Source organism: Theobroma umbraticum, unplaced genomic scaffold, assembly GCF_002168275.2.
Source record: "Theobroma umbraticum cultivar Fairchild unplaced genomic scaffold, ASM216827v3 scaffold_204.0, whole genome shotgun sequence".
NCBI classification, from domain to species: Eukaryota; Viridiplantae; Streptophyta; class Magnoliopsida; order Malvales; family Malvaceae; genus Theobroma; species Theobroma umbraticum.
In genome coordinates this window covers 5,407,632-5,429,019 of record NW_018397267.1, presented here as the reverse complement: position 1 = coordinate 5,429,019, position 21,388 = coordinate 5,407,632, and the positions used below count along the sequence as shown (strand labels likewise).

Below are 21,388 nucleotides of genomic sequence, written 5' to 3'. Positions count from 1 at the left end.
AATTTTGCATTTATGTGCCATATAAATTGATTTTACCTCAGCATTACCTAAATGTTAAATAGATTGAATTGTGATTCTGTCGTTGATAGGAATATGCAGTGCTTTTTAAAAGCAACCTACCGTATGAAATGTTATGTATGCATATTTTCTTTTTGTGGTTTGGGTTGGGGGTAGATGATGAGCTGAAGATACTTTTGGTATTGGAATTTTCTGAGTTTCCAACTACTGAAGAAGTTGAACGGTATTCATTAATTCTTTATAAGCTTATATTGAACATGAACATACTTTCTGCATTTGTTGCAACTCGCTAAAGGAAATTTTCTGAATATTCCCATGAAGAAATCTGCTTCATACCTAGAATATGGCTGTTACATTTTGGTGGTAACTTGGCAGTTATCTATTTGTCCTAGTCAAATAGGTAAACAGCAATAGCCATCCATGTCTTAGGTCTACTTCAATGTATTGCTAAAAATAATCACCTGTCCTAAGCGATCTAAGTGTGGGCAGTTCTTTTCTCATTGGAATGGTGCTACATGATGTAACTCATTCAGAATTAGAATGGTTGGCTAGTATGGGGATCTAGTTCAATCGCTAGGTGATCATTTAATAAGATGTGATCATGTCAACATGTTAAATTCTGGAAATTTAGATGTTCTGATCAACACTATTTTTTGAGATGATTGATACAAATATCTGTTTGTGCTGTTACATTGGCTCATTTGGTGGATTTATCAAATCATGGATAATTGTAGAAAACAAATTGTAAGTACAAATTTTGCTTATTTGGCTAGCCTTCAAAGTTAAAACTCTGCAATAGAGTGATTTAGGTGGCCAATGGCTTAAAAAAGAAAGAACTTTTAAAGCAGCAAACGACATTTTGAAATTTGCATTTTGCTTCGCTTCAAGGCTAAAGGCTTCGAATTAAGTAGTTTGTCATTTAATTCTTGGGTTAGCCGCTAAGATATTCTATCTGGACTAAATGTAATTTAGCTTTATCAAGTTGGCAGTTGGTCTCTATCCATGGTTTAAGTATCAAATTTGGAGAACAAACTCAACTTTCCTAGATACCCAAAGCTTCATTGTGGGGTTTTCTTTGAAATTAGTTCTAGCTTCCTACTTTAATACCAAACTCGGTAAAATATTAGCTAAGATGAGCTGGTGCGTTAGGAAAATAGTTTTGATTAACTTTTTGTTGGAAACAACTAACAAGTCATCCAATTCTATGTATTTGGCTGTTATGTAAGTGATTATAAGTTGTTAATCACACTATTGGTATGGGAGGAGTCACGGCCATCAGGTGTCAATCACATTCACACCATTAGGCAGATTCATGGCAAGTAGTTCAGTTCGACTATAATGTAGAGATCAGGTATGTGATGTGACCAGAAAAGGGAACAACTCGTTAATTTTTGAGGTGGATGTGAGTTTCCTTTTTATATGGCAAATCTTTCAAAGATGGATGCATTGAGAATTGAGATTCAACTAGATTTGGTAAACAGTGTTTAAATTCATGTCTTCTCTTTTCTTGTTCTTTTTTTCAACTTGATTTGGACTTAGATAGCATGCTCCAAAAATGGAATTAAATTTAGATTAAAATGGAAAAGCGTAATGCATTTCTTATAGATCTGTAGCCGCCGAAGTGAAATACGGTTCCCCATGGAAATCTGACGTTTTGTTTCTGTGTTTTTTCTATTATTGTTTTAATACTTTTATAATCGCTAGCCGATGTTCCATGTTATTGGTCTTGAAGAGCAAGGCAACTTGGATGCTTTTGAAATTGAGAGCTTGAGATTATAATCCATCTCAGAGGCTAAAGAGAGCATTTGTGGATTTGAGTTGGCCTAAACCCATCAGTTTATAGTAATTGGGACACCCAAAGAAGTTTCATGGGCAAATTTGGACTACAAGATTTAGAGTATTAGGGCATGCATGTGGAGGTTGGAGGTTGGTGCATGTATGCAAACTGAAAAATTGATGAAAGGAAGTGTACTTTGCAGTAGCAGTGGACCGTGCATGAAAATTGAAATGCTATGACATTAAAGTTTCAACTTCAGTGTACTCTTCCAAAGTCCAATCCCACTTACAGCTAAACTCAGGCGGCTCAATTCATTCATTAGTTTATTAAAACAATTAGCTAGTTGAGAAATTGAGGCAGTTAAAGCCCAGGAACAATGCTGAGATATGCTCAAAAGGAGTAGATCAAGAGGCAGCAGAAGGGAGGCACACTGTTCCTCTTTTGTTTATACCAAAAAGCGCCAGTGCTCAGCTACTTTCAATGCCTATCTTATCTTGTCCTTTGGGGCATCTCGGTTTTCTTCCTTTTCTCGTTGGGTGATGTTAATTATAGATTTATTAGAGATTTAGTTGATTGAGAGCGAGAGATTGGATCTCAAATAACTGGATCCCAAGAAAAAGACAAAAAAGAGGAGATAGATGGAAAGCAAAGCACAAGATTTCAAAAATACCCTCAGAATTAAATCCAAACATGAAAAGTTACTGACAGCAAACCTAGGGATGGGTATGCATCTGATGCCAAATGGTGATATTATTGGGCATCACGGTGGTGAGAAACTAATTAGCCAGCAAAGCTTTTGGCATGCATAAAAAGTTTTAGCAATAATTGTTTTGTCGAATATTAGTTTCTGCGGTAGGATAATGAATGAACATTACAATATATATATATATATATATATATATATCAAAGTTCTGACCTCACATGCCTTTTGGGACTCAGAGCAGTGGATTTTTGCAATATAAAGCAGAAACAGGAAAGGAAAATGCTAATACTTATAAAAGTTTTGAGACCTTAAAGCACATGAGGATGATTCCAGTCAAAGAATCAAGTCTACAAATTCGAAACATGTTTCCTCCAGGGAAGAAGATAAAAGTAGGTTATCAAGGTGGCAAGACATAGATATCTTCCCGTTGGCCCTACGGTCTTGGTTCCACACCTTTATCGGAACAAAGCAGTCCTAGCCACAACTTCAATAGCTAAGGAATTGACCCACCAAGCAAGTGCTATTTTGGCCATAATATATTAGATCCATTATTGAGACCTCAACTATCTGCAGAAGCAAAAATATCATGTTTAAGAAGTGGACAAAAGATTTGTACGAGAAGGGAAAGGAAAAAAAAAGAAATGATAGTGAATTTGAATTACCTGAATGGACCCCGGAATTGGATGCGAGATCAAGCCAAGAGTCAGTGTTCCTTGGTGGCCAGTGATCCCCGAAAAATTGGTGCACTGGCTTTTGAGTTTCATCATCTTTTTCTGGTTTGATTGGCCTAGCTGACTTGATATCAGTACCCAAAACAAAGCAATGCTGCTCTTGTTGCTGTTGCTGCCGCTGTTTCGAGCCACTGTCACCAAAGCTCTGATACTCTGACTGAGGGTAGCTTTTGTAAGAACTCACTGTCAATGGCTGATAAGAATCAGATACAACTCTTGCACTCCCTGATGCTTCAGGGAAGAAAGATCTCTCATCCATACCCTCCCTTGTTCCATGAACGTACCTGTTAATAAAGAATAACAACTTTCACAGGCAATTATAAAGCAAAGGCAAAAGTATAAGAGATTAAGAGGTAATTTAATCTTGCTTGAAGGCTTAAGCTATAACAAAACCTGTAATCTTTATCAGTATGAGTGAAAGAAATAATTCCTGCTCCAGAGTCCAAGAAATGGTGAGGTGAAGTGTCATTTTGAAATGATAAGCCTGAACCAGGAGGTCTTGTAGAAGTGGAAGGATGAGAATAAAGGAAGTGGTTAAGATGGGTGGTTTGGTTAGGATTGTGATGGGCGTAGATTTCAGGAGCTATAGGAGAAGAAGAGAGTGGAGAAAAAGAGAAAGACGAAGAACTGGAGGATAGGCTAGAATTGCTGGAAGTGGAAATGGAGAGGTTTCTGTTGATTGATGAGAAGGATGGTGAAAGTATCGAGCTTGTTGGTGGTGGTGGTGTTGTACAAACAGCTGTTGTTGAACTAACTTCCACAGGCTTTCTTGAACGGTTTCTGCCTCTGTGCATGTGTCTCTCACAGTACTTGGATTCTGGGTAAGCTTCTTTTGAGCACCTCCATTTTTTCCCATCTGTTCTCCTGCACCTCCCTGGCTCCGGGTCTGCTTTTCTGCCAAAACCCACCTGAAAACAACCCCACCCAACTGCAGCCCCTCCCCCAGACACCAAAATTTTCATTTGACCAAAAAATAATTAAAGAAAACACACCCAAACACACATACACGTAAACAAAGAAAAAAAACTTATTAAATCAGCCCCAAAAGTTAATTGACAAGGAGCCAATTAGATAAAATTAAAAAAAAAAGACACCAAGATTAAATGAAAATTTGAGCTAAAAGAAGTCCGAAGGCATAATGAATAGAAGAATCAATTTGTTTCTGCATACTTACTAGGTTGGTGAGGAAGAGGCGGGAAGCTAAAGAAGATCAAACTTCTTTGACAGAATAAATTAGTTCAGGTGGGATAGGAACTCCTGAAACCATGTACTTGAAGATGAGAGCTTGGTGTTCAAGCTCTTGCCACTGAGTTGGAGTAAATGGAGACCTATTTCTGGCACTAATCATCTCTAAAGTCGAACAAAAAAGAAACCTAGAAATATAATCTTTCAGAAGGAACAAGGAGTTGAACAAGAACCAATCTAAAGACTTCTCAGGAAGAAGGGTCTCTTGTCGCTGGGGCTGGTAGTTTTGAAGGGTATTTTTGCAGAGTCAATTGGGTAGCAGAATCTTCTTCTGTGCATGGATAAAACTAATGGCACTGATAATATTGCTGCCACCTCCTCCTCCTACTTCTCTCTCTCTCTCTCTCTCTCTCTCTCCCTTCTGAGTAACTCTGGTCTTATTATGACTGCAACTCTGTTGCTTCTGCTTCTGCTATGCTGCTGCTGCCGCTGCCTTTGTTGCTGCTTTTGTCTCTGACATCTTACAAAAATCCATAAACGAATTAAATGTGCAAAGAAAAAGAAGAAGTAGAACGTAATTAAATAAAATAATGCTACTTCCAACTAGAATTATAACACGGATAGAGAAAGAAGGTTACTAATATAATTAGTGTAATTAATGTTACATTACATGCAAACCTTTTGCTTTGGCGGTCTGCACGTCATCCTCCTTAAAATGAGTGCCATGCCATTATGTGAAGCTGAGATACAGTACTCTCTACTCTGGTATAATTAGATGATGGACGGATATTGCTTTTTTTCACTCTTTTTTCTTTTCGATTTACACTTTCGACATTTTTGTCCACAGCCTCCTTTCCACTTAATATGATTTTATCATAAGAATAATGCCTTTTCAGCTTTATTCGATCAGGTAACCAGTACAGATTCTACTTGTAATAAGCACTCCATCCACAGTCAAAGAAGCTGTTAAGTGGTTTCAGTTCAAGAGTGGAGAAACAAAAAAATAATAAAATAATTGAGTAAATAATGCAATATATTAAAGATAAGTTTTCCGAATTCTTCATCCTTGGGTTGCACTTAAACAGATATACGAATGCATGCATACTCATACACTGGAAGAGGTGCAAGTAGTAAATTGATTGGTGGGCATATCATTCTTTGCAGGGGAAAAAGGACCAGTTTTTTTTGTGTCACACTGACGCACGCACAGGATACACAGGACGGACACAGGAAACGCAAGCTAAGGCCTGGTTTTATGGTACGGACGGACCCCTTTTCTTTTTCCAAAAGAATTCTTAGTTTTTTCTTTTTCTTCTTTTTAATTCCTTTTAGTCATTTATTAATGTTTATTACTGCTCTAATTATTTGTTCCTGAGACTAATAAACCTTATAACCTAGATTAATTTGCAGACATCGGTGGACTTTTAACGATCCTACTCAAAATATTAGTTTTTAGACAAGATGGGTGAAAAAGCTGTACATGTACACCCTACTTCAGAGTTCGAATGATTTATCTGCTCTTTAACTTTATCAGTATCTTTTTTGATGAATTACTATTAGTTATTATTATATATTGTATTTAAATATTTATTTAGATAATAAATATTATTAATGCATTTAAAGTGTAAAGTTAAATTACTTTTAAATAAAAATATAATTATGTATAATTAAACTTTTATAATATTAATTTATAAATTTTTTAATACTATTATAATTAAGATAAATATTTTTTAAATGATAATCATCCTTACAACTAAAATTCTTTTATATTTATAAATTACATAAATTTTATTAATATTTATAATAATATAATAAAAGTCATTTGATGTAATTAAAATTTCATTATATTTTCAAATTAGATAAATCTTATTAATATTAATAATAAAAAATATTTAAAATGATAATTTAAAATATTAATAAATAAACATGATTATTTTAGTCAATTAAAATTTTTTTTAATATTCATAGTCTATATATTTAACTTTATGATAAGATGACAATCAAGATAAGTGGTTATATAAGATAACAATGAGAGTTTTTTTTGCTTAAAATGTTGTCGGTATAGCTATTCATTTACTGTTATGATTAATTGGTTATTACTTCTGGCTATACAAAATGAAGGCATTAGTGAAATGAACTGACGTGTCCTTAATCATAAATAGTCCAAGAATTGACTCCTCTTGTCTGGTTTTTTAATAATGCTTGCAATAATTTTTTTTTAAAAAAAAGTTAACCTGGCTAAGACACTATCTATGTAATTGTTGTGTACTAGTAATTAAAATAACTCAATTTTTTATTTTATTATTTTTATTTATATTTTCAATTTTAATTTCAATTAAAAAAAGTGTAACATTAATTTTTTTTTTAGATTTTAGCGTGAAAATAAGTGTAAGGGATACATGGACCTAAAAATATCTTTTTGAGTAAATTACTAATTTCGATCTCTCAATTCATTTGGTAGGTGGCATTGTCCATTTAATTCAATATAGTTGATGTGAAGTGCAAGGACGAAGTTAGCTAACTTTTGTTGAAAGGGTCAAACATTGAAAAATAAAGGTTATAAATTTTAAAAATTAATATATTAAATTTAATTAATAATCAAAATATTGATAATAAAAATGTAAAATTATATTGTATAGAATATAAATATACAGTTAAATACGATATATAAGATTAATATTTTTTTCTTATATAATCAAGATTGTTTAAAAATTATATATTTAAGATAATTTTATTTTAACTAAGTTTGGAGATATGTTGGTCTAAAGGTTATAAGAAAGTACAAGTGGAAAGAGATTGCTCCTAGCATTACAGAAAATACAAAACAAGGAAAACGATCTAGAGCCAAATATCCAGTTATTACAATACAGTTATTTCACAAGGAATGAGAATGCCACTTATCTTATATACATCCGATTGGATGGTCACTCATTACAATAATTTAAGCATAGGATTACAAGTTTATGATGTTTCCTTTGTAAACATTTCTTATTTATTACTAGTAGACTCTTTAGGTGTCCAATGGCTTAAGATGTTATTTTAAACAAATTCAATAAAATTTATGTTCATATAAAAAAAAGTAAATAAAAAAATATATTAAAATCAATATTAAAAAAAATGATACATTGATAAAATTTTAAGTAACAAAGTAACATTATAATTTATATTTAAAAATTATAAAATAATTTATTAAAGTTTAAAAATTAAAATAATTAAAAATAAATTCTACGAATAAAAAATATGACAAGTAGAAGATAAATACTACATTTGACATAATAAAAAAATATATATATATAATGTATGATTTGTAAAAATTAAAAAAAAAATCTACAAAAATTTTGAATATATGAATAAATAAAATAAAAATAAAAATAAATAATAATATAAATTAAAAAATGAATATTAAGTGTGATGTATAAAATTATTTTATTATTTTATTATTTATATTAACTATTAAATAAAATTTACTTCAGAAAAATCATTAACAAAATATATGAAAAATTTTAAAAATTTGGGGGCCATGTCCCGCGTCACTTCATCAGTTAAGGGGACTCCGCCACTGGTAACATGTCGTGTCAAACAGCGGATAACTTTTAATAACTGAGTAACTCAAACATTAAATTTTATTATTTTTAGGTAAGCAAGCCGTCATTTCAAACTTAAATGATTACAATAAAAATTTTGGAATTAAATGATCAAATTAATAATTTGCTCTACTTGTTTTATAAGTAAGAGGTAAAAGATTAACTTCGCTTCATGAATAGCTCGACAAACTTTGGTTTTGCTTAAATATGCACCTATGTCATTTTTACGTTACACTTTCGTTCCGGTTACTTTCGCTCATTTTTAACCAGTTACTAAATGTTCTCACTCTCTTGTTTACTTTCTCTTTGTCTATAAAAAATTTTAAGACAAGTTTCATATAAGATTTTGCTATACAGCTAAATAATTTTAAAAATTATTGCTAAATAGAGACTGTCCACAAAAGATAAAGCTTCAAAACATTTTCTGAACATATGCAATGCATTCATATGTATGCTGATTAAAATATTTTCATCAAGATAATTAAACCACAATATATTAAGGGCAAATTAATTGAGAATTTATGTACAAAAAGAATATTCTCTATTCAAATCCCTTTTACCGTTTTTAGAAAATCACGTGGAGGATATTAACGTTTTTATAATGCAAATTTTTTTATAACCATATCATGTATCTAAATTAAGTTTTGTGTTATACATAAACGAACTTCATAATGCAAAGTAGGTCATTACTCTTTAAGCATAAGCTTTCTTCATTCAATTTTCTTTTGAAGGATATATATTAATTTGGGTAATAAGAGAAGTCTATCGTACACAAAAGATTTTAGAATTGATCTTATAATGTTATTATATTTGGAGAGCAATGTTAAAAACATTATATGAATCAAAAGGAATAGCCTTACATCTTAGGTTTGAACCGGGTCATTGCGTTGCTTCGGAACACTTAGGAACCCAAACACATTTAAGATATCATACCAACAACAGACAAGATGATTTATTTCTTTAAGTTACTGTGTTTTGCACAAGCTATAATTACTCTGACCAAAACTTTGGAGTAAAACAGAGGAAATTGTACAAGATCTCACCAAATTCTGCAAAACTCACATTTTATTAGATCCTAGAGCATTGTCTCAGAAAATATCTGGGATAAGATTTGGGAAATCCTATGATAGCAATCAATTCAAGCAGATGCAAATGCTATTAGCAGCCATTAGAATTCCCACCAAAACTTGGGGGTAAAAGTCGAGGAAATTTGATGAGGGTCCAATCAATTTCTCCAAGTTATAGTGCTAGTAGTCATTATTGGTCTCACCAAAACTTGTGGTAAGAACATGGGTATGCTTGGGTTGTTGCATGAATTATTTTTGCCTTCGTAAAAGGGAAAGGCCACTTGAGTAAGTTCACACTGAAGCGGTATTGTACCAGAGCGAGTGATAGTCTATTGGTTACAAGGAAGTCTTGGTTTGTTTGGTTGCATTATAAAGGCAAAAAAAGAAATATGGCCTTTTCTATTTGTTGAAAGTGGGCAGGAGGGTGTGTGTCAGGGAAGTGCACTCTGAGAAAAAGGACTGTTCACTCTCTGTTTTCTCTGCCCCAAAACACATGACCCTCTCTCTCCTTTCTTTCTTTGCTGATATCTCAACTAACGGAGCGTTTCATTCATTAACCCAACATATTTCCTTGAACACATCTCTTTCCATATTGTCACAGTCATCTTTTTCTTGTGAAGCATTTCTTGACAGTGTGGGTGCAGCTACTCAGACATGGTAGGTCTAATAAAGCTCACCTGGGAAAGTTTTTGGAGGTTTTTGACTGAGAACCAGTCACCAGACCTCTATGAATGAGTCAGTGATAAGCTGTGTGTTCCCAACTTCCAAATCACAGTATATCATTTTAACTACTGCTATCATTACTCACCAAACTTATAAAAACTCCCTCTAATTATTAAATTATTTAACCATGACTTCTCTCTTGCCAACCTTGATGCTGCTTCAGTGTCTCTCTTTACAGTCAAATTAAGTGACAGCGGGACATAACTTTCTTTCTTTCTGTCTCTCCCACTTGTTTGTTTTTGGCAAATTACAAGTGTGTCCTTTTTGCCATTCCTCGATTATGAACAAATGTGTCACGTCATTGCCTCTGCGAAAGAAAGAGATTGGCCTTCTTAAGCATATTTTGGATTTCATGTACTCTTATGGACTCGACTGTTGGGTCAGGACCAATCTATTGGGCTAAAGAGTAATTCATCATATTCCTCATCGTAAATTTTCAATTAAAAGATCGAAAATTGTATTTTTAAATGCTAACATCATTTGACTATCAATATATTTGTTTGCTGATTACCAAAATAATATCTGTCCTCATTTTAACTCATTAATTAATTGGTTTCCACAGTATCCCAACCTAGGATTAAAGCAGTCAATTTGTCTTCAAATTCTTTTTATAAAAAAAAAAGAAAAACAGAATTATCTCCTTCTCACTATGACTAAATGTATATATTTTACTAATACACTTGTATTTTATAATATCTTGTTTTTTATTTGGCTTGATTGTGAGCATCGGACATAAGGAAATTTAGAATTACTTATGTAGACAGTAGACAGCGAAATTAATTATTCAGACATTAATTGAGGCAGATGAAGTAGTAAAGGTCCTGATAATTTGACCCGTGGCAACTTCTGCCTAGGGAAACTAGCCCTAAGGGAATCCACACAATAGTTTCATGGTCGCGATTTGAATGACAGCAAGGCGCTGTTTAATAACCTTTTAGGCATTTAGCTGTCACGATGTCTTCTTATGAGTCCCCCTTGGGCTCTTTTGCCATGTGACTTTGGACCACGTCATGCTAAATTCCCTCTCTATACCTGATTTTTCAAAATAATATGTCCATTTTAATTTTTGGGAATTTATTCCTACTTAGATGCATGGAATTAATGCAAACAAACACTTATCTTAATTGCTATCAACTTGCTATAGTGATATATTTTAACTTACTAGTATTACATTTTATTTAATTGCAACTTACTAGTATTACATTTACTAATTGAATAGGCTAATCTTTGTCATCAATGTAGTATTTACTACAAAATGAGAAGGTTTGAAAAGCATTAACAACATGTAATACCTCACATCTTATATTTTATGTGAATGTGATTATTAAGATTTATATAACAATTTAAGTCTATTACTATTAAAAATTTAAATTTAAATTTTTAAGAATCACATGGGTTAAATTAAAAAAATTATTAAATTAATTTTTAAACTTAGATCATTATAAATGATATCAAAGTTTGCGTCAATTCAATTTGAGAGGAACCAATGCTCGGGCTTGGACTTAAATTGTTACACAATGCAAAAACTTGTGGTCCTCTTCTTCATTCATTTTGTCTCCTTCATCAACATGGGCATATCGTTACCAAATTGCACCATTGTATTCCGTTTGTGAGCAAAAGTTTCTATATATCTTTATCCAAAGCCCCTAAAAGAAAAGCATACTACCATAAGGAAAAAAAAAACAGTTCCCCACTAAAAATGCTTCACATCCTCTCCCTCCTCTCCCTCCTCTGCACTTCAGCTACTGCCCTGGTGCAGGACTTTTGCGTTGCAAACTTGAAGGGAGCAGAAACCCCTCCTGGCTATGCTTCTAAAAAGGCTGCCAAAGTCACAGCTGACGACTTCGTGTTTACGGGCCTAGGCCTGAAGGAAACACCACAAACATTATCAAAGCTGCGGTCAGCCCTGCATTTGTGGCACAATTTCCAGGGTTAAATGGGCTAGGCCTGTCTGCAGCACTGTTGGACGTGGCTGTAGGCGGTGTAATCCCAATGCACACTCACCCTGCTGCAACCTAGCTTCTGTATGTGGTGCACGGTCACATTACTGCAGGGTTCATTTCTTCAGCTAATAGTGTTTACTTGAAGACACTGAAAAGGGGAGATATGATCGTTTTTCCTCAAGGTTGTTGCATTTTCAAATAAATTCTGGTAAGAGACCAGGGCTCGATCTTGTTAGTTTCAACAGCCCAAACCCTGGTCTCCAGATCCTCGATTTTGCTCTGTTTGCCAATGATTTGCCTTCTGACTTGGTGGAGACAACCACATTCCGTGATGACGCTCAAGTGAAGAAGCTTAAGGGTGTTCCTGGTGGTACCAACTAGGCATTACAAGGAAATATTAATTTTTCCTTCAACATTTCTGAATTTAATTTGTAGCGATGTCATTTTATGGAGTTCTATGTTTGTGTTTTCAATTCATGTACCTGTTTCGTTTAAATTATTAAATAAATTATCATATTTTCGATAAGAAGATAATCAAATATTTCTATGCATACAAACGCCAAAGAGGGAAAGAAAATAAAAGATCATGTCGATCGTTTGCTTGAGGCTGCTTTCTTGCGGTCTCAAGCTTATTCAATATTCTATTACTACATGACATTGATAGAACAAAGACGGATTCACAAGTGCAACGGCTATAGAAGATAAATGCATCCTTGAGGAATATAGTGTGCAATTCATGCCTGTAATGAAGCCCTAATTAAGACTCTCATGTGCTTATAATTTTTTTATTAGAAAAGTAAATATATTTATTATTAAATTAAATATTCGAACGTATATCCTATTTATGAAAAAGTAAAAAAACCGACTGCTAGCAACATCGGCTATTCTAAAAAATGATAATGTTATCTATTTTCCTATGGTTGAGACCTCTTTGCATGTCAACGTAACACTTAGCTAGCTAGCTTTTTTCTTCTTTTTGGTCATTAGTTGTATTTTTCATTCTTATTATAGCTGGTCCCAAAAGCTATAAATATATATATATATATATATATATATATATCTGTTTCTAATTTTTTAGTACAAAATTAAAATACCTACTTTTTATAATTTTAACTTATATATATCCACTTTGCATGTCGATCATCAACAAACACACACACATATACATTGTCAGTGTAATTTTAGTTGTTTTAGAAATTTCATTCGCCCCTCGTAACTTTATTTTTCCTGAAAAAATAACCACAGAGAAAAACAATACAATATTAGAAAAACCATAAAATAGAGCCTAAAGGGAGAAAAGTTTGCAAGTAACTTTGAATTGGGTATCTCTTCATTGCCACGTATACGTGTCCATGGGTTAATTCTAGGTCTAAAATCTAAAAGGAGTGACTTCCGAATATATATAATCTAAAGAGCCATAACTAGATACAAAGATCAACTCAAAGTACAAGACAAGAATTCAGTTGCTGTCAACTTCTGAAATTACTTTAGAGGACATATTAATAATCAACAAATTAATACTGATAAATTGACTCCCTAAAGGATTTGATTGGCCGGCAAAATTATCTCTCCGTTGCACCAAAAATAGGAATCATTCATAATTTCTGTGCTATTTACATTTAAGTGAGAAAAGGAGACCCAGAACATTGAAAGTTTGAAGCTTTTCTAATTTTTAATGCCCTTTATGTTAGTAAACGTATAAGCTCTTTGCATCGATCCATTGCTTACCGGCCAATCCATGCTATTATTCTTATGCAGTCCTTGAGTACATTAGCTTTTAAAATTGACAAGTTATCCCCATACTTTGGTATAACATATTAAAGTTTCATTATATATATAGAGCTATTTGGTGTAACATATTCATGGTTATGACATCTTGGCATATCTGCCCAAAAAGTCTCTAACCAATTCAGTAAGCAATGCATTCGCTCTTATGATACCATCCCCTCCCTCAATACCATAATTTTGTAGCTATCCTTCATTGCCTTACCTTTTTTTTTTATTTTGTCAAGGTCCAAATTAATGAAAATCGACAACAGCTCAAACATTGGATTTCCATCCAAATCTCGCCACCAGCAGTCATCTATACCAGGATCAGGTGGCTTCCTCTTTCGCTTAAGTATTTAGTTATATACAGTCGCATTTATGCAGAATTAGGAGTGAATCACATCGCAAACAGTCCAAGCCGGAGGTTCAAGCTGCTTTTGAGTTGAGCATCAGAGGCATCTCCCACATCTTTGGTGCATTAAGCATCGGCGCGATGATAGTTACAAGTAAGTATGACAGCATTTGCATATATCAGACAAAGACTCTGCATTCGTTGACTCTTGCTGCACGTGCAATAGGTTCGTTAAATTTTTTTTTTTTGCTAAATGAGCCTCTTGAACATTTCAATAATACTGTTGGTCTTATGTTTTTTGCATCTATCATGGTATCTCTGTAAGCCTGTATAATCCTCTTTGGTTAAGCTAAATATCTCACCTGGAAATCAATTATTTTTAACCAAATCGTTTTGTTAATTACCATAACTAAATGAAATGTAAATTCATTGTATATAAAAATCACAGGGGGAACAAAAACAAGTCGATTCTTATCTGTTGTGCTCTATATTTGAGCATAACAACTCAGAATCATCTTAAAAAGACCTGTACAATTGACAAAAGTTTTCAAAGTTCTCTGTAGATGGTCAAAAACACTATAACAGACCTTCCTATTACTAACCCTACCACTTTACCAAAAATACATAGTGTCCCTGCCCAACACATGAGTGCTCGAGCACATTAAAAAGATATCCATTTGACTTTTAACATTTGTTTTAATTTGCAGTTGCAATCGCTCTGCTTTTCGTAGAGATCAAGGATGCAGCATTTCTGAAAACGTTGTCAGAGGTTATGCTATCCCTTTGGCTCAAATGGGAACTCCGAGCAATGGTTGTACTCAGCCTAACTGTTCAACTCATACTGATAAGATATGGGAATAGGCGAAAATTCAGCGGCAAAAATTTGAAACTCGTCTCATTCCTTGTTTGGACAATGTACCTGTTTGCAGATTGGTTAGCAACGGTTGCCCTGGGTACCCTTCTTAGGACCAGACGGGAACAAATAACCAGCCCACTAGTTATATTTTGGACCCCATTCCTACTCTTGCATCTTGGTGGCCCGGATACCATCACTGCTTACTCCTTGTCTGACAATGAGCTGTGGCCTAGACATTTCTTCGGGCTATGCTTCCAGGTTGGAGTTGCTCTCTATGTGTATGTCAAGTTTTGGACCCTAACCGTAACTGTGCTCACGATTATGGCCATTCCAATATTCATTGTTGGAATTATCAAGTACGGGGAGAGGGTTTGGGCTCTGTTCTCAGCCTGTAACATGCAGATTAGGAAGTCTGTATTCTCTACTTCCGATGCCAAAAGTTTCGAGCTTGAAATTGACCTTCTACAGGGCCCTTCAAAAGGGGACATAAAGCTGGAGGAATATTTAAATCACAGACAGATTAAGGACAAATACAGGTATCTTCATCGAGCTTTTTTGTTATTCCAGGTGTTTAGGCCCTTATTTTCGGACCTCAAGCTCAGAATTTACAATCATTTAAGTTACATTTTTGAGTTGGGGAACGTGTCTGCAGAAGAAGCATTCAAAATGGTAGAGATTGAACTTGGTTTCTTGTATGATTTGCTCTACACAAAGATTCCTATAGTTATTTCTCGAATTGGTGTGATTCTCCGCTGCATTTGTTTGTCATTGACCGTTTCCACACTAATTTCCTTCTTGATCATCGTTGGTAAGCATGGCTACTCCAAAGTTGACATTGGCATATCCTACTTGTTAATGGTTGGAGCTATCTTCATTGAAATCTATTCAGCCATTCTTCATCTTAGTTCTGACCGCGGCATTCTCTGGTTTACAAGTCAAAATAACAGGTTTCTTAAGGCCACTGGCTCTAAGTTAGTTCTTTTGACTAAAGCCAAGAAAGGAATACGAAAAATGGCACAGCACAGCCTGCTAGGTTACTGCCTCCAGCCTAGGAAAAGCAAGCTTGCTGCAGTTCTCAGCATATTTGATCCGGAGGACAAATTGGAAAAGTACTTCCATACTAGCTGGAAGGATGTGAATCCTGATTTGAAAACAATCATTTACTCTCATCTGAAAGAAAAACGAGACCAATATGAGCTTTCTGGTTTCGACCATCTGTCAGATTTGTTGGATAACAGAGGTTCCGTTGTGCTTAAAAAAAAAGGAATTGCTGATGACTTTGGTTGGAGTGTAACTGATGTAGAATTTACCCACAGTCTCCTCTTATGGCATATTGCTACGGATGTTTTTTTCCATGATGATCGTCAAAGATATCGAACCGGTGACCTCGGTCCATATTGCCACCTCAGTAAGCTTTTATCTGATTACATGATGTATCTCCTCTTTCTGTGTCCAGCAATGCTTCCTGAAGGTATTGGTAATTTAAGGCACCATGATACCTGCATTGAAGCAAAAAGATTTTTCCATAAAGATATAAAAATCAAGGAAGCTATTAGGGGATTGTTTGGCATCGACATCGAATCTCGAACCTTTTTTATCGAGATGGGAAGCCGGAGGAGGTCAGTATTCTTTGAAGGATGCTATGTTGTGTCTCAGCTGCAAGAGGTGATATCGAGATTTCGATGGGATCACCAAGAGAAATGGGAGCTTATTGGTGGTGTGTGGCTGGACATGTTAACTTATGCTGCTAGTCAATGCCCGTGGAAGGAGCACGCAAGGCAACTTCAGCACGGTGAGGAATTGCTAACACACGTCGCCCTTCTCATGGCACATCTTGGTTTAACTAGGAAAATCAATTTGGTGGATTTACCCCAAAGACTCGTGGACGTCGATTTCAAGCCTAGCTGGTATTGGAATAGGCTTGACCGATTGGCTTATTACTTGGCTTAGACACGTTGTATGTATAAGCACCCATTTCCATCCTCATGAAATCCGGCTTGGTTCGGGTCCTCTTTTCTGCACAACTTTCTTTATTTGTCCTTTTTCAGTTTCAAATAAACATACCTTGGGCTTGGGTGTACACCTAAGTAATTTAGCATATTCTTTTTGGTTATTTTGTATGTACATAGCACTATAGATCTAATTTGAAAACTATATGGCTCTTCTTGGATTAGCATTAACTTGAAGAGCCTTGTTTCGATTAAATGAAAATTTAACTTTAAAAAACTATAGTAAATGTTCAACCTTTTTAAATTCTATTCATAATTTGATATCCATATCGTATAGTAAAATCTTATTGAAAAACTGTTAAAGCTTAAACACATAAAACATAATTTAATTGAATTTCTGTAGAATGATATATGATTCTTATAAAAAAAATGTATAGCTAGTAAAGATGTTAAAAATTTATTAGTGAAAATCTGCATACAGATAATCAATTTTATATAATTTATATTTTCTCAAAGATCAGAAATATAAGATGGTTTTGACTAAATATATGTATTTAAGAGATCCTAATTACCTAACATTTTAACACTTGAATAGAATTATATATACATATATAGCATTTTATTACGTGGTTCTCAAAATAACTAAGTAAATAAAAAGGGTAAACCATGTGAAAAGCGCTATTACAAAAAAAATTGGAAGCGAAATCGTTAGTAGCCCCATCCCATCTTTTCTCTTTATTCGTGCATCAAAATCTTTTAACTTCCTTCCTCGTTACATGTTATGCGGTCATTTATTAATGTTTATAAGAGCATAACCTATGCTATGCATTCAAGGCACAATCATTTGATGTATGAATAAAATATAAAATTAATTTATATTAATAATAAAAATAATTATTTAAAAATAAATAATAAACCAATGTATTATTCATAAATATGAAATTATATTATAATTTGTAAAGATAAACATTTAAAAATTGATAGATATTTTGTTGATTATTTGTTGAGTTAACTTGAAGACTATTATTGTATTGAAAACACAGGTCAAAATTCACAAATGATGCTATTTCTCCTCTTAAAAACAAAGTTGGTTGAAAAATTAAATATATATATATATATAGATATAAATTAGTTACATGCAAAAAAGTTTAAAGTGAAAGCAAAAATATAAATATAGTAAAAAAATTAAAAATATGGTTCAAAAGATAAATAAGTTAAGAAAATAAAAAGAAATAGAAGAAGAAAGGAATGAAGAGAAAAACTAAAGAAAAAAGAGAAACAATTCTAGAAAGAGAAGCCTTGTAAAATTAAAATAATACTAATCAATTGCATTTCTTAAAACTAATCCAAAAACCACGTCAATTTAAAAACAGAGAAACTCATGCATAAAAAAAACTATAAGTAGTTCATATTTACTTATATGATCATTTTTTCTAAAAAAAAGATAAAGTTGTAAATTTAATCAGTAAAAAAATTAAACTTTAATAAAAAGAATAATAAAAAATTAAAAAAAAGAGAAAAACTAAACAAATCTCAAAACACACTAAATCTGCAACTTGATAATATTCTATCCATATGGTTTCAATAATATACAATTATAAAGTGAACGGTTGACTAATATTATATTTTGTAAAAATGCACTTATTTATGACATTTTTTAATATTTAGAAAGTAATTACAAAAAATATATATATCAAATGAGTTGATAGATAAACATAGAGCAAAATAATAATAATAAACATGTAAATTAAGGAATATATTTATAGTAAAAGGCATATTCTTATTCAAAAGATAATTAAAAATAAACTTATTATGAGATAAGATGAGTAACATATAAAAGCAGTCAATAATTGGTACACCTTGAGTAAAAGTGTCAGTAGCTTATTATCTACAACAAAAAAGTATAACCATACTCCTAATCATATAAGACAAAAACCAAAGAAATAATTTAAAAACTTAGATGAAAGACTTTTAATTTCTATATAGAAGTAACAACATTATAAGAATAAAAATAATAAAGAACTCAAATAATGAAAATTTGAATAAATAGAAAATAATGAAATTAAGAAATAAAATAAGAACAATATATAAAATACCTTTAAAACAATTATAATTGGAAGTTATCTTAAACCTGTAAAAACTAAGATTGTACAATAAAATAACGCAATACTAATCAATCGCTTCCTAAGAAATAAATCCAAAAATTATATCAACTTAAAAAACAGAAAAATTCATGCATAAAAAAAATAACAACAATGGGTAGTTAATGTTTACTTGTATGACAATTTTTCTGAATAAAGAAAGACAAAATTATATATATTAGTAAAAGCTGTACTTTTTTATATTGCTAAGTGAAACTAAAAGTTTAAATAATTACACTTTTTAATCTTTCACTATACCAAAAAATATATACGTTACCTAAAGAAATTAATGTGATTAAAACTCAATTTTGTTGTAACGTATAAAATTAAAATTTTAAATATTAATCTATAAATTATTTAATACTATTAGAATTAAGATAAATATATTTTTTAATGAAAATCCTTCGATAGAATTAAAATTCTTTTATATTTACAAGTTAGATAAATTTTTAATAATATTAATTATAAAGAATATTTTATATATATATATTTATATATGTTAGAGATTACCTTTACCTTGTGATAAAATGACAATCAAGATAAGTGATTATATGAGATAACAATGAGTGTTTTTTTGCTTAAAATGTTTTCGGTATAGGTATTCATGGTTAACTGGTTATGATTAACTGGTTACTTATGGTTAATAACTTGAGTTTATATATATACATATGAGTGAAATGAATTCACGTGTCCTTAATCATAAACATAGTCCAAGAATTGAATCTAATCTTGCCTATTTTTTAATATGCTTGGAAGAATTAAAAGAAGTTAACCAGGCTAAGATACACTATCCTTGTAATTATTGCTATACTAATAATTAAAATCACTCAATTGTTTATTTTTTTTTCTGTACTTTCAATTTTAAATGTCAATTAAGAAATACACAACATTTCATTTTTAAATTTTAACGCATAAACAAATAGAATGTGTAATACTTAGATATATGAATGCAAAAGTACTTTTTTGAGTAAATTACTTATCTGCATACAAATAATTAATTTTATTTAATTTATATCTTCTCCAAGAACAGAAGTATAAAATGGTTTTGACTAAATATATGTATTTCAGAGATCCTAATTTACCTAACATTTTAACACTTGAATATAATTATATATATAGTTCTTTATTAAGTGGTTCTCAACATAAATAAGTAAACAAAAAGGGTAAACCATGTGGAAAGCGTTATTACAAATAGGATTTGGGCTAATCAAGTCTTTGAGACACAAAAAAAATGGAAAGCCAAAGCGTTGGTAGCCCCGTCCCATCCCAAAAGCCAGAAAACATTAACTCCGCCAGACTTTGATTAATTGCTATTTCTTTCCATTTCAACTTGTTTTGTTTTTAAGATGAAGCCTGTTTCCAAACTTGTACGTCACATCTATGCCACCCAGTCCATAACCATTTCTCTCTATATATGAAGTAGACAACCCCTCTCTCTCCCAACAATCAAAACAAAAACTTTTCTCAGCTTTTTCTCTGATCCATTATTGCCCACTTGGCTGCAGCCAAGGTTTTTTCATATCTCTTCGTCTTTATTGCCCTCTTCGGCGTGGTTGCATCTGACCCTGATCATCTCCAGGATCTCTGCGTAGCTAACAAAGCAGCAGGAATAAAGGTGAATGGATGTCCACGCAAGGACGAAGCAAATGTAACGGAAGCTGATTTTTTCTTGAGCGGTCTAGCCAATCCAGGAGCAATTAATAATTCGGTCGGATCAGTTGTAACAGGAGCCAACGTTGACAAAATTCCAGGGCTTAACATCCTAGGCGTGTCACTTGCCTGCATCGACTATGAAGCTGGTGGCCTCAACCCACCCAACACTCACCCCCGTGCCACTGAAGTCATCTTTGCTCTTGATGGTGAATTGGATGTAGAATTCATCACTACAGCAAACAAGTTGATCTCCAAATCCACCAAGAAAGGCGACATTTTTGTCTTTCCCAAGGGTCTTGTTCATTTCCAGAAGAACAATGGTGCCAAGCCAGCTTCCGTGATCGCAGGATTCAACAGCCAACTGCCTGGAACTCAATCAATCGCTGCAACATTGTTTACCTCAACACCCCCGTGCCAGACAATGTCTTGACCAAGGCCTTCCAAATTGGCCCTAAGGAAGTCAACAAAATCAAAAACAAGCTTGGCCCCAAGAAAAGGTAAGAAAAGAGGCCCTCGAGTTTGAGGAGAAAATCATCAAACCTTGGCTCCCCATACTTAACTTAGAGTACTATTTGGTATTAATTCTATATTCATTTTTCAAAAAAAAAAAAACTTCTTTGCGAAGAGAGTGGTTAATGACAATCTTAAACATAAGATTTAATCATAAGACGTATGAAATCGCACTTCTGATCAGAGAATTATAAAGCAATTGAGTCGAAACCATAACAACAAGCGGAAGAAGATTCCTCTGCTTTTCTCTTCGCTTCGATTCCTTTACCAACCCAACATATGTATGTCATAGATCCTACTTACCAAACATTTTAGCACTATAATATAATTATATAGTTCTTTATTAAGTGGTTCTCAAAATAAATAACTAAACTAAAAGGAAACCATGTGAAAGCCTTACTACAATGATTTAGTAAAATGCAATTGCCA

General features: G+C 32.9%; 3 protein-coding genes and 1 pseudogene across 5 annotated transcripts; 3 read left to right on the top strand and 1 right to left on the bottom strand.

The window, feature by feature from the left end:
- Positions 1 to 2,576: 2,576 nt before the first annotated feature.
- On the bottom strand, positions 2,577 to 4,191 carry LOC110424506 (growth-regulating factor 5-like). Its single transcript, XM_021439085.2, has 3 exons — positions 3,623 to 4,191; positions 3,161 to 3,513; positions 2,577 to 3,065 (listed from the first exon to the last, which is right to left on the bottom strand). Exons 1-3 carry the CDS (start codon positions 4,189 to 4,191, stop codon positions 3,058 to 3,060), a joined length of 930 nt encoding a protein of 309 aa, XP_021294760.2. The 3' UTR covers positions 2,577 to 3,057.
- A 7,296-nt stretch (positions 4,192 to 11,487) lies between these two features.
- On the top strand, positions 11,488 to 12,164 carry GER1 (germin-like protein 1). Its single transcript, XM_021439207.1, is given in 3 exon segments — positions 11,488 to 11,650; positions 11,653 to 11,913; positions 11,916 to 12,164. Coding segments are annotated over 3 exon segments (621 nt in total). The 3' UTR covers positions 12,113 to 12,164.
- Positions 12,165 to 13,567: 1,403 nt separating this feature from the next.
- On the top strand, positions 13,568 to 16,784 carry LOC110424443 (uncharacterized). Of its 3 annotated transcripts, none has more exons than XM_021439004.1 (3): positions 13,568 to 13,643; positions 13,744 to 14,076; positions 14,558 to 16,784. In XM_021439004.1, exons 2-3 carry the CDS (start codon positions 13,992 to 13,994, stop codon positions 16,654 to 16,656), a joined length of 2,184 nt encoding a protein of 727 aa, XP_021294679.1. In that variant the 5' UTR covers positions 13,568 to 13,643; positions 13,744 to 13,991; the 3' UTR covers positions 16,657 to 16,784. The 3 variants fall into 3 exon arrangements, with proteins under 3 accessions (XP_021294679.1, XP_021294681.1, XP_021294680.1); XM_021439006.1 differs by having other exon boundaries at positions 13,744 to 14,004; positions 14,558 to 16,783; XM_021439005.2 differs by lacking the exon at positions 13,568 to 13,643 and having other exon boundaries at positions 13,652 to 14,076.
- A 3,498-nt stretch (positions 16,785 to 20,282) lies between these two features.
- Positions 20,283 to 20,950, top strand: LOC110424394 (germin-like protein subfamily 2 member 4 pseudogene; annotated as a pseudogene).
- Positions 20,951 to 21,388: the final 438 nt, after the last annotated feature.